Source organism: Solenopsis invicta, chromosome 3 (genome assembly GCF_016802725.1).
Source record: "Solenopsis invicta isolate M01_SB chromosome 3, UNIL_Sinv_3.0, whole genome shotgun sequence".
Lineage (NCBI taxonomy): Eukaryota > Metazoa > Arthropoda > Insecta > Hymenoptera > Formicidae > Solenopsis > Solenopsis invicta.
Window position 1 is genome coordinate 22,982,784 of NC_052666.1, and position 13,429 is coordinate 22,996,212.

The window sequence follows — 13,429 nt, forward strand, 5'->3', positions numbered from 1 at the left end:
GAAAGTAACTAAAGAAGATAATTTTAACGAAACCTCCTAAATCTTTTAATCTTGTGTAATAAGATATTGTGTGTAATGTATGTTTAAGCTTTTATAGATAATAGCAGCGATCGTATTTTGCAAAAATTGGTAAAGTAGAAATTTTTAAGAACATAATATTGTCGTTTTCTACTACTGGCATGGAAACGATCGTCGAGCTTGCAAAGCTTTCGTAAGCTTTATTTACATCAGTCGATAAAGCTTTGTTTTTGATTGATCTTCCATAGGTAAATTTTTTCAAAAAATTGGTTAATTATAAATGTATTACGATAGACTGATACGTGTAAAATTAACGAGTTTAAAATAAAAAAAGAAAATTAAAACAGAAAATTTAAAACTTAAGAAAAAACTTACTATCTTAATTAAATTTTTTACAAGAGAGGATAATAGAACTTGGACACAGCGTAGAAATACAATATTTATTTTAATATCAATATGTATTTTTTATTTATAATCTTATATTACTGACATAGATTTAATCAACGAGTCTCAACTCATAACAATACTGTCACATTAATCAAAAGCTTCGCTTTATTTGGTTGAGATCAAAGTACATAATTTATACAGAAGTGCTAAAGCACGTGTAACTTATTGCAAATTGACACGCAATTTGATTGATATAAACGCACGCAAATTGATATAAACTTACACATAACTTAATATTGGCAATGGGTTTCATGGGGAATAATTTTGCCACATGTAAAGAAGTAAACTGGCGAACACAACGCAGAACTCGATAAAAGCTGCGTAACAATTGGTACGTGCCGCGTTCCATTGATCGTGGACAGCAGCTTGTTTTTCACCTGCAATTAAAAATGAGCAAATAATTACAATATTAAATCCAGAAAGCATGCATGTTCAAAATCAGAACACAAAAACGTTTCAATGATATTTTTAAGGCATTGTATGTCCCAATTTTCAATGATTATTTGGGAAAGTTACAACTACGATATTATTCTGTCTATCTGTATTGAGAAAAAAAGTCAAAGTACATTTAGGAATAAATGTTACTTGTGTCATTTTCTTTGACATTTATTTTAGTTATAAAAAAATTTAATCGTGATATTTAATTGTGACGAAATATGTCAATATATGTTTCTGTGAAATATATCTCTTTTTTTAATTGGTTTATTTGTTAGAAATAAAATTTTATTTTGTTACATTTAAATTACGATTTATTTTAGCGAAATAAATCTATATATATTCCATAAATAAATGATTGAGTATCATTTTTTTTAGTGTAACAGAAATACAGATATCTGTTACAAACGAATAAATTATAAAAAAGTTAATTAAGCAGTTAACCAGATACAAATTTAATTTTATAATACTAAATATTACATTGAAAATTATATTAAAAAAAATATGTATATAAATTGTTTTTTTGTTTATTTGTTAAAATTAATCTGTATTTAAGCTAAATGTTGATTAGCAAATCATATCAGTATTCTAAAGTGCTTACTATTATTGCATGGAAGAAGATTTAATATCAAAATATAAGTAAAAAGAAAGGTAACGGCGGACATTCGGTAAACTTTGACTACTTACTGTAGGCATGGGAATGAATTGAATATAAAGTCCTTTTTGTGTGCTATATATTAGCAATAAAAAAATGTTTTAAAGTTACAAAATGTGAACATATGAAGCTACTGCAGCTTGACTCATTGCGCAGTGTAAATCACGATTTTGCAGAGATTGTGTGTGTATATTTGTCTGTGTGCGTGCGTGTGTGCATGCGTATATATGCAAATGTGTGATCTAGTTGACACATTTAACTGAGTCAAACGGCATTGCGTTTCGGAAGCTTTCCACTACAAAATGAATTAGAATTTTAAAAATTGAGTAAAAATTAACAAAAATGCGGAAAAAATGTGAAAAATCAAAGATAGTTCTCTTTATTATTATCACAAAATGTAAATAAATAACAGGATAAAACTGATTAATTTTGTAATTAGAATCCATAGAATTTTTAATGTTTTTTAATTAGAAAAAATATGTCCTTGTTCTCTTCTAAATAGAAGTCGTTTTAGTAATAATGTTTTAATTTTGTATAAATAATTTTTTAATTATATATGAAATACAAATACTATTTGACTTACAATCAATCCAATTTACAATCGAAGTCTAAAAATGTAACTTTATCCTAGAAGTATACCTGTATTTTGTTGAAGCTATTATACTTATAATGGTTTAATTTTTTTTTTTCATATTTAAAAAGCGGACCATTTATACACGTCTAAAAAGTTATAAATTTTTCTTATACATTAGATATCTTTTAGAAACGCTTGTTAAAGGGTAAATAAGAATTTTGGGCGATGTTCGAGAAAACAGTCATTTTTGTTACGGGCATTCAATGACGTTTTATTTAATTTACCATTTAGGACGTGAATATGCACCGCGGTCGTGCTGAATTGGCTTACTGAGCACGTATATTCCCCGCTGTCAGTCTTTTTCGCTCGTTCCATGTAGAGCCTCGTCACCAAATCCTCGTTCGACCTGAAAAATCGGTTGCTATATTCCTGAACATATACTGACCGCTATATGCATTCATGCAATGTTTTCCACGATACCTATATCGCTAGCTTTTGTCTGCTTTGAATTCACACAATAAAAAATAAAAAACGAACTGTATTAAGAATACATAATCTCTTTGGATGCTCAGCTACATTGTACAGTTATGCGTATATTTACGCGTGTCAGAAACGTGGAGATGTATAAATATTTTATGAGACGTCTAGCGCAACTGACTTACGGATATTGAATAAAGAATTATATGATAATCTAAACGCACCAGGTAATCGTACATGAAATGCGGGCACAAATAGCCCTTTGAATACTGATTCAAGCGAACCTGAGCTCCACGTCTGTCGCTCACGCTGCGCGACTGATAAAATTTTGCAGAGAAGATTGCTCCAGTTCTGTCTAACCGAAAGAGAGATAAATTTTCAATGCGTGTCGCAGCGAATCTGGAGGTAGATCAATCGCAAGCGTTTGCGTCGCACAAAGCGTACTATCGCTCGTCAACGCGTACGCCCTCCGGGTTTAGAAGGTAATGCCGTCGGCGGCGGCGTTGCGAGAGGATGAGAACGTTCTACGTGTATTTACGAGTAGACAATGTCTGTAGGTGCGCACACGCGGGACGCGTGCAAATCGGAGACGACGCAACGCGCGGTCGTACATCCGTCTCCGCGGGAGAGCTCCTCTTCGATCCATCGCCACTCGACGATACATGCTCACCCATTAATGTGATAAACGTTGACGTGATCCGGCAGCGTCTCGCCATTTTTTCGCCACACGGGATACGGCACCCTCGAGTCGGGGCAGGACGGCCGGACGACGCACGCTAGCTCGATTCCGCTTCCGGTCTTGTAGTATCGGTCCCGTAACTCATGTCTGGCTTCGTCGATGATTCTGATATCCGGCGCTGTAAAGGTACAGACGTTCTACTGAATGATATCTGTGATCGAGCACCTGTAATCTGTGAACCTTTTATATTTCGCTTTTTATTTCTATTTCTATTTCTTATGTGTACATATGTATGGAGAACGTGTAACTTGATAGCCAGAAGCTATATAAAACGCTTTCATGTTTGAAATTCACATTCGCAATATCGAATGTCGCGAATCTCATTCCCTCAATAAAAAAATTTTCTATCTTAAAACATATATGTGCATATGTATTCATATATACGTTTTCGTATCTTTTTACATGTAATCTCTGTTCGAAAAGGTAGAAAAAGTAATAAAAAGAAAAATTAAAAAAATAATCTAATATTATTTATTTTATATAGAAAGCGGAATTTCTAGAAATAAAAGAAATGCATATATAATTATATATAAATATAATAATTGAATATAAAATCTATTGTATGCAATTAATTACGTGTTTGTAAAATCTAATCGAAATTTTACTTTTTGTAAAAAAAAATAGTTAGTGATCGTGGTGCGGAGAGTTGTGCGTCTGCTGTCCGTGCCAAAGACTTGGTTTCTAATCCGACTGATGCGAAATATTTGATTTTTATTCGACCGTTACCTCACGGAATGCAATGGTAAATCACTGAGATCTTGCCATGAGAATCCCTCTAAATTAGGTCGTTCGGATCCGGCGTTTAAACTGTAACTCTCCTATATCTATGTAAAAAGCGCACACAACAGGAATACGTTGACGGGTCACCACGCTCTGACAAGAGCTAAAGATTGAACACAAAAGAGCCATTAAAAAAGTTGTGTTTTAATTAATTTTCAATTATCCTTTTTCATCTATAAATTCATTTGTAATTATGCAGAATGCATCAGACCACCCGTATCATCCTTTTGTTCGATAATAGATAGGTTTGTCAAAAGTTGGGGAAAAATTTTTTTGTTTGAACTATCTAATGATGACATTTCGATTTTCCAAAAGCGGAAGTAGGGTAAACCTGGACTAAGTCTGTATCTTTTAGAAACATAGGCTGAGTAGAGTATCGTTGGATAAGTTTCACAAAAACATCAGCTTTTCTTAAACTTTTTTGATCTCACTTACGCTTACGAGAAAAATGAGAAAATGTCAAATTACGAGTAAAGTATTAAGTAGGAATGCGGTGAAAATATTTGTAAAAAAAATTTTCGATATTTCAAGCATATATTTACAAATAAACTTGCGTTTTCCTTTAACGCACTTTTCATTGATCAAGCGCATCGTCAAGCGTTCTTACGCCTGGTGATCCAATAAAACCTGTGTATTTATATATACGAGAAACTTTTTTAGGAGAGACCAGTAAAATATCCACGTCTTCTTTCATGATTGCGTTTCAATTTTGCAGTTTGTGCACTTGTGTAATTACTATTTATATCTCGTAATTGAATCAGCGTGAAAGAAAGCTAGAAGGCACCGCGAGTAACACGCAGGGATATCAGTACACGCAAACCCATTTGTCGAGATGGGAAGAGAGATAAAATAAAGTTGCATCGTTGCGCTGTTGCAAAGAGTCGTACTACGTGATACAACTGCGGCTGGCTTGTTTCCAGGCAGGATGGCGCAAGATATTCTCACGGTAATTGAATCTTTACGAGGGCGGAATTTAAATTCGCGACTGTTCCGTTTAGGTTCCGCGACAGCCGGCAATTCGCGATGTATATACGTATAGGATTTGCGGTGTCTCGAAATGGAAAACAATGTATGCATCTCGCGGTTACCGATGTCACCGTATTATACCAATGTTTCGTATATCACTCAAAAATATCCGGAAGATACACATAAATTTCAAGCCAAGGTTATATATAAAAAGTGTAAATACCCTACAAACCGATAGAAATCTATGATTTATTCTCTCGTTCTGTTTATATCGTCTGCCTCTTCTCTTTCTCTCTCTCTCTAAAATATATAGACAGAAATAAAACATACGTGACATATTAATTATCGAAGCAAAATACGAGACAAATAGAATTTCTAAATTAATTTATCAAATATGACCGATGAAATTCGTGTATAATTTACCTGGAAAGGTAAATTTTCATCTCGCGTAGTATTTTAAAAATTTATTATTAAATTTTTTGGCTTCATTTATACCGAGACTATAATTTTTCGTCACGCCGGTTGCGTAATATTCGCGGGTATGGTGTATAACCATATTTCCGATGTTTATACCCCGCGGGTTAATGCATACCGCACTGCTCGTGTAACTGTTTATATTTCGTTACGCAGATGTACCGCCGGATATTTCGCGAGCGGAAATGTACATAGCAAACAATTCTCGAGTTCTTCCGTTTTTCGGCGTCAGTTGCGGTCGATACGAAAAATGGCTGATCGATCGGTGAGTAAAAATTTTTTTGTTACGTTAGACACAAGGAAAACGATGGCGAGTCACGGTAACACGCTTAATAACCGGAGAAATAGAGTTGGGCCCATTATATGAAGGAAATACAACCATAAAAAAAATTTTATGACACGGGCAAAATGCACTGTTATCTCCGCTCTGTTATTTTACGCAATTTAAAGAATATAATGTCCGCGCTGTTATTACGTTTTTCTCATTATCGGCGCGCAACACGCTCGTATCGGGTAAACCTGTAATATCTATGTCTATGTATCCGTTGTTTTGCCCGGGATTTCTTTTATTCCACCGTAAAAACATAACATTACCGAGTACGGTGACGTTCGTGACCAGCATTCTCGGCGGATGCGTATTCACTTGGCAAACGTACACTCCATGATCTTCTCTCCGCACACCGGAGATGGCCAATCTCCAATTGTTTGGATACTGAAAGCTCACACTGTATCTCGAGTCCGATATGTGGGTGGTGTTCCCGAGAGTTAAGAGAGATGCCCAATCGGTGTTCCGTCGTAACCACATTACCTGGAGTTCGCAGAAGTATTTATACATCGTGTTAGGATTAGTTCGCAGCGCGAAATGAGGAGGAAGTTGTCGGATATGGTCAAATAAAATGTTTGAGTAACAAAGGTAAATAACAAAGACTGGTGAAATAATTATTCTCTGGCTGTTATTTCTGCTCTTCTGACTAATCATCGTTTTACATTCTGTAATTGTTTTAAATGATTTCATAATTATTTTCTGCAGAGCGGTAAAGAATGGATTTTAATTAGAGATATACTTGAAACATTGCCATTCTAATCATACGAAATTATTTCGATATCGGATAATTTAACATTCACTTCAACTTTATTGGTACTCGTCCTCTTGTGTCGGGACGTCTCGATATTGTATATCTATATATTTTTTTTGACACAATATCACACAAACAAAGTTTCGGAATATAAAGTCATTTGTGGATTACAAAGGAATACAAAGCCGTTACGTCGGCCCTCACGGGAGAATAATTTAATACGACACGTACCTTTTTTCCGGAGAGCATAGCGACGCGACAATCGAGATAGGCCGTTGCGCCTAAGTGCAACGCCACATGTTGGGAGCCGTTGATACCCTGGCCATCTGCATTCTCGAAATACGGATCCCAATCCGTGACACGGTGATGCCTCAAACGTGGGATTCGTAAAGGAGGCAGATTGGCAGTTATTTCTGAAACGTATTATCATAATAAATTATTCTCTTGCTTTTAAGTTATCGAAATACTTTTTTCTAGCGACGATGTAAAAACAATTTGCATTGCCACGCGTGCAATTCGCATTATCAACGTTTTTTATATTAACGCTCTAACGTATTGGTTAGCCTCTGAGTGGTTGCATCATTAGCAATGTAAGAAGCGCGGATAAAGGTTCGAACTCTACTCTCTGAGAAACAATTTCAACGAGATTTTCACGTAAGCCGCCACCATTCGGTTTGAATGGTGCAGCTATAATGGGATTCTTGCGAGAACGTGAGATTCGTGCTGCGAAGCACGAAAAACATGAGTACAAATAAATTGTATATTTACTTTACCGATCGTTTTACGTCTTTACCATCTGCATTTCTATTTGCTCAGAACGAAAAACACTTACTTATCGGAAAACTTTAGATTTGCGCGTGTATTTAAATATACGTAAAAAATGTTTCGCTGAGGTATCTAAAAATTTAGTCAGATTCAGATCTGAGCATGTTTCATCCGGTTACGTTGCAACAAGCTTAAAACCTGTACAAGGTTTCCACTTAGGAAAGACAACTTCTTTCTTTTTTTGTTTTATAGTTTCTTAGTTTTATTAACAACGTGACAACGTGGGATGTAAGACAAATAATATGTAATTATCTTCATCGGAAATTCTATTTTCGATCACGAAAATTCAGAAACTAAACAAACGCGAAAGAATAGAGAGGTGCGAGATAAAATTGCAGTGGCGTAACCTTTTGACCCTTTATTTCGCACGCTTCGTAACCGCGCGAAGGTTTCGCTCGAGCTGGCGAAGCACTCAGAAATTTTACGGATACTTGAAACACAAAAGGTACAATTATGCTGTAATGGTGAGCAGGTGGCTTTGCCGCAACGAACGACACAGTGTTGGAAAGTTGTGGCGAGAAGGTGGCCGCCATACTTTATTCTGACATCATTTCTTTATTGCACTTTACGTATTGTTCTACAACTTGCGTAAATTTGAAATTTTTGCATATTTTTTTTTTTTTTAATGAAACATTAATTACTCAAATATTGTAAAAAATAAGTTTAGAATATACACGGCAAGAAAAAAAATACAAACAACTGATAAAGATACAACATTAATTTCATTTCTGTTTTACAATTAAAAATATTTTCTTATCAACAATTTGTTGCGACAGCGTGAGTTAACGTTAGCTTTAAAATTTGTCAAATCAAATGTTTCAAAAATTTTTTCATAAGAAGAAATTCGTAAGATTTCATTAGCACGGTGGTACAGCCATAACTCTTCAATCTCTGACTTAATCCTGAAAAAAAAAGTATTTGCGAGAAAATCTTTCGCAACGACCGACATGTTTCTTGGTGAGCGTGTAACGGCGCTTTCTTACGATCCGGAAGTCCACCGAGGTCAATCCCTGATTTTCTTCGTGACTGTCGAAAGTAACGGATACCCAATACTGCGAGGTTGCGTAGACAGACACAGTTGTACAATTTTACACAGCCCGGCGAAAGGTTCGTCCTTTATTTTCGTTTAGACACAAAAGCAAATTGTCCACCGTCGTATCGTGCGCACTTTTGCGAGATCGCGGAAATTGAAAACCTATTTCTCCTTACTCCGTGCAATTTCGGAATAATCTTCACAGCAGTTGAGAAGGGATGAAACATGAAAGTTCAAAGGAGATGGGAAACGGTAATACATTGTCAAGAGATGACAACATCGCGAGCCGAGAATCTTGGAAAAAAGACGAGGGATAAGTACAGAATTTCTGGTAGACTGCACGACAAAAGACCTTTTGAATTAATCTAGGTCAGCCAAACAATCAGACCCATTTGTGTGTGTGTGTGTGTGCGCTCCATTTCTCCTTTAATTTACATATTTTACATAATTATTTTCTATTTTAGGTTTCCCCGTCCGTACAATCAAATTAGGCTTTTGTATTAACTTGGAACTTGTTTATAAAGAAAATAATATTCTAATTTTCCATGAAATAACTTCTTGAAATTTTCTTTCTACGAAAAATTATTACACATGTACGTATTACGTTCGATATTTTATACGGTATTGCCAAAGTGCAATTACGATAAATGACTTTTCATCGCTGAGCATTTTTAAAGTTAGAATTCCACGATTGATCTGATTTGTTCCGGTCGACGAAGAAAATTACCCATCCGTTATTGATTCAATTATATGGGAGCGCTCGAAGTTAACGAGAGAGAGAGAGAGAGAGAGAGAGGGGGGGGGGAGAGGTCTAAATGTCTACGACACAATGAATACCTTTGTCTCTTTCAGATTTCACAGATCGCACCTTAATCAAATGAAAGAGTTAAAGAATCGGCGCTTAAAAAGAATGCCGATTCATTCCAAAATATCGCAAATAATTCGTCTTCGTTTATTAATTCTTGGGACAATGCGGTTTGTCAAATAAACATCAACATCAACATTGTATTTAATTAAATTGGTGTGCGTTACATTTGATTGATGTACTCCGCTATGTGTTGCTGTTGCTACTGCTAATACATTGTTAATGATTGATTGAAGAGCAGAAAATGTTAATTCGTTTATTAATTGAATGTACACAGTTTGCTGAAACTAATTTAACGTATTTTCATTATTTTGTGCAATTTGCATGTCTCGTACCAATGTACTGCACAAATTATCAGTAAAACCGCGTAATCTGAATTTAGATTACTAGCACAAATAAAATTCATTTATACATCTTTACGAGTTTGTGATTACAGTTTGTGAGTATAGTTGTAAATGCAATCAATTGATTGAAATACAGCTGATCTATTGATAGCCGGACGGATCAAACGAACCCGGAGCACGCACATTTTGAAAGGTTTAGATAGTTCTATCAATTTATTACCATCCAATCAGGGCAGCGCAATCTGGAGCAGAGAATTAAATGTCTTTCGCAGCAATCGCGATATTTTACATCCGTCAAATCTTATTTTCATCTTCTCTCTCTCGGTGTTTTTCCTCGACTTATTTTTACAAATATCCGATTTTCACAAATATTTGATTATTGGTTTGCCCGTAATCAATGGTCGATTTTCCATTTAGCAGCGCTGCGAACGGTTATCCATTTTAGCTTAGGATAAAAATAAATCCGCTTACAGCTTACCCCGATACTGTGTTGAAACAAGGAAATGCTTTATTTTCTCAAAAAGATTATGCTCTTTGATATACATTTTGACGATTATTTGAAATTCAGATTTAAGCTATGCCACACATGCGAATAAAAAGATCGCGAAACGCGGCGCGCGCGTGAAAGAATCCGCTCGTGATTTATGTTGCCTGCGGTGCGAGCACTTACCGCCGCGTTATTTTCAATCGAGAATAATGGGTCTTCGGTTTTAATTGTGCTCCGCGATTCGCGGAAGCTAACCGGGCATTTCGCGATCCCTACAAGAGCGCAGATTGCGCCTTGTGTGTAAGCCGACTCCGAGATTTTAGTGCCACTAAAGCGACTGCTGTGTGTTACACGTTCAGCGTATAATCCAGTTCGTAAACGCGAATCGACAGCTGCGTTGGATGAAACTGTTTTTTTTCTTTGCTCTAGTTTAAACGCTGACCACGATTTCCGCGGCTCCACTTGGTGCGTGATATTAATCATCCCCGCGACGAAATATAAATGTGAAAAAAACACAAGCGAGAAAGTGAGAGAAAGCCCCAGCAATCCCGGCATGAAGAGAGCACGATTTTCTTAACGAGTGTCGTAAAATTTTACGTTATCCACAGTTGGAATGGTTAACGTTAAACTTTACGAGTCACGGTCATTACATCCGGGAATGCGTTAATTCAGCTCGCTGAAGAATGGAAGTCCCGCATTATATGAGCTCTGATAATACGCGTAAGGACACTGCATTTGCGGTACGCAAAGAAATTACTTACAAGAGAAGATCCAGATATGTATCCTGCAAATTTTGGAAAGTTTTATATTAAGACACAGAATTTGATGTCGTAAAAGTAATATGTAACATTTAGGTTGTGTTACTGAGCTAAAGGGTTGGAGAAATTACGAAAGTTTTGTTTCTTCTTTTACTGTTCGAGACCGCCTGCACTTTTTCCCTCGATATTAATTTTTTCTCATGATCTTAATTTGTTTTATGATTCTACAAAACACACATTTTTTTAAATTTATTTACTGATTAAAATTTTATTTAAAAGAAATAATAAAATAGAATTAATTACTTAAAATCAAATACATTAAATTCTTTCTTAAATATGTACTGTTTCATAAGAACTGTGAACTTGAGAGAGTTAAATTAAGAGACGGTTAGACTGAGTCTATAAAGCTTTAGCCACTTGCTGTGATGTCTGTTACGCGTGCAATCATTTCGAACTTTAAAATCTTGCAACTCCAACCTTTGATCTATTAGCACATGAATGTTACATATTCTTTTACGATATTAAAATCTATTTTTATCGAATTTTCCAAAATCCGCGAGGTATTTAGATCTTCTATTATTAATACTAGCTAACAGTAATTAGTTCAAATTTCTCTTTCATTGCTAAAAGTTGACTGTTAATGGGCCTTTTTTTATATGCGAAAATAAAATTACATTTATGAATTTTTCTGATAAAAATTATGTGACAGATCGATTTTATATGCTTTATATTTTGTATGCTATATATCTTTAATAAAATATAAAAAAGTATAGCAAGAAAATAATTATCTTGAAACTTGAAGCTATTTTTCTTAAAACTGTATTTTCAAAATTTGCATGCACAATATCTCAAAAACGATTGACTTCTACTTTGATATTTTATAATATTTTATAATATTTTAGTATAACATATATTTATCTAAGGAATAAATCTTTGAAATTTTAAAATTTTTAAAAACAAATATTTTTTATGCTATATTGAAAGTTGATATTTTTACGAAAATGTGCAATGGTAACTTTAATTTAATTTAATAATGATTTTGTCAATTTATAAATTTTCCGTAAAATCGAAAATTATTTACCCACACTTTCAATAAATAAAATGTAATTTGAATTTTTTGTTTTAAATTCTTTTGAGTCACTGTTGTGTATAAAGTCTTTTTAAACTTTTTTTAAATTATGTTATATTATTTAAAGAAAGTAATATTTTTTATTTTACACATTGTTGAAAATTTGTAGAATAAACGTTTAAAATTGATTTGTGTTATAATTTCTATCAAAAAAATTCTACCATAAAAATAACCTTCTTGTTTTTGTATGTAAAAAGGGAGGACTCGTTAAAAGTGAAATGCATTTGCCGCCAAATACAAATTTATTAGCTGAAACTGGAAGAATAATTTAACTAAGAAAGTGATATTCTTTAATATGTTACGCACGTGAAACCGAGCGTTCGATTTGTAATTGTCGACGCAACATTGTCGACATATGGATGCGGTGAAATATTTCTGTATATCATCTCGTAAAGAATCACACGGGATAGAATAAAAGGAGCAGCATTATGAGATTTTTCACTCTTGTCTTGAAAGAGGATTTCATTTCGTAAAAGGATTTCCTCAAAGTCGAGGCTCCAAAATTGGGCTGCAAGATAAAAATAGATAAAACGTATTTTTTGATAGTACAATTTTGTTTATATCTACTTTCAAAAAAAATCTACTTTGGAACTTGATTTCTTTTTAAAAAAAGATTTAAAGCGCTAGTCTCGAAGCCATGTAATCTTGGCTAAGATTCTTAGCTTCGCTACAAATATTATTAGTTTTTATTGCAAAAAGATGGCATAATGGATTTAGTTAAACGTTATTTGATTCTAACAGCGAATAAGTTTTTCTGTGTATTATCTATATTTTAACAATTAATAGAATCAATAATAATACTGTAAACGCTTATTTTTTTGCAAAGCAAAATATAAAAGAAAAATTGCCAATTTGGTTTGCGGCTCAAAATTGTTAATCAATTATATGGGATAAAATAATTTTTGTACTACCAGAATAGTTCACATGTTAAACTGAAAGATCAAATTATTGTCGAAGCGTCTTGTGCAACATTTTATAGGAAAATAAATTCTTAATACTTATGTAATGTATATAATCAATTTTATATTTTGCTCGAAAATTGGCTGTTTTTTTTTTAATAAAATCAGTTTTAAGCAACGGCACATTAGCTAACCTTATTTGAAGGACACATTTCAGTTGTCGCGGCTACATCGTTGGCTAATTCTTTCTCTGCATGTATGTACTTGCATTTTTACGAATAATAAAGAAAGCTATCTGAAAAATTGTAAAATAAGTCGATATAGAAGTCAGATCCAGGTCATATTGGATACGACATTAAAAAAATATTACAGCCTTCCGAACGGCGTTCGGCCGATACGGTAATATTGCGGTGCATCTCAATGCGCTTTTGTATTACGATCGATGTCC

At 34.2% G+C, this 13,429-nt stretch overlaps 1 protein-coding gene across 2 annotated transcripts in view; it reads right to left on the reverse strand.

Moving 5' to 3' along the window:
- Nucleotides 1-547: 547 nt before the first annotated feature.
- The window catches only part of LOC105194271 (zwei Ig domain protein zig-8), a 31,067-nt gene continuing 18,185 nt past the window's right edge, over nucleotides 548-13,429 (reverse strand). For both annotated transcript variants that reach the window (XM_011159119.3, XM_026137256.2), the window contains exons 3-7: nucleotides 6,873-7,054; nucleotides 6,160-6,373; nucleotides 3,277-3,463; nucleotides 2,414-2,535; nucleotides 548-842 (exon numbers count right to left, since the gene is read on the reverse strand). In XM_011159119.3, coding sequence (XP_011157421.1) covers nucleotides 715-842; nucleotides 2,414-2,535; nucleotides 3,277-3,463; nucleotides 6,160-6,373; nucleotides 6,873-7,054 — 833 coding nt within the window. In that variant the 3' untranslated portion in view covers nucleotides 548-714. The remainder of the gene's footprint in view (nucleotides 843-2,413; nucleotides 2,536-3,276; nucleotides 3,464-6,159; nucleotides 6,374-6,872; nucleotides 7,055-13,429) is intronic.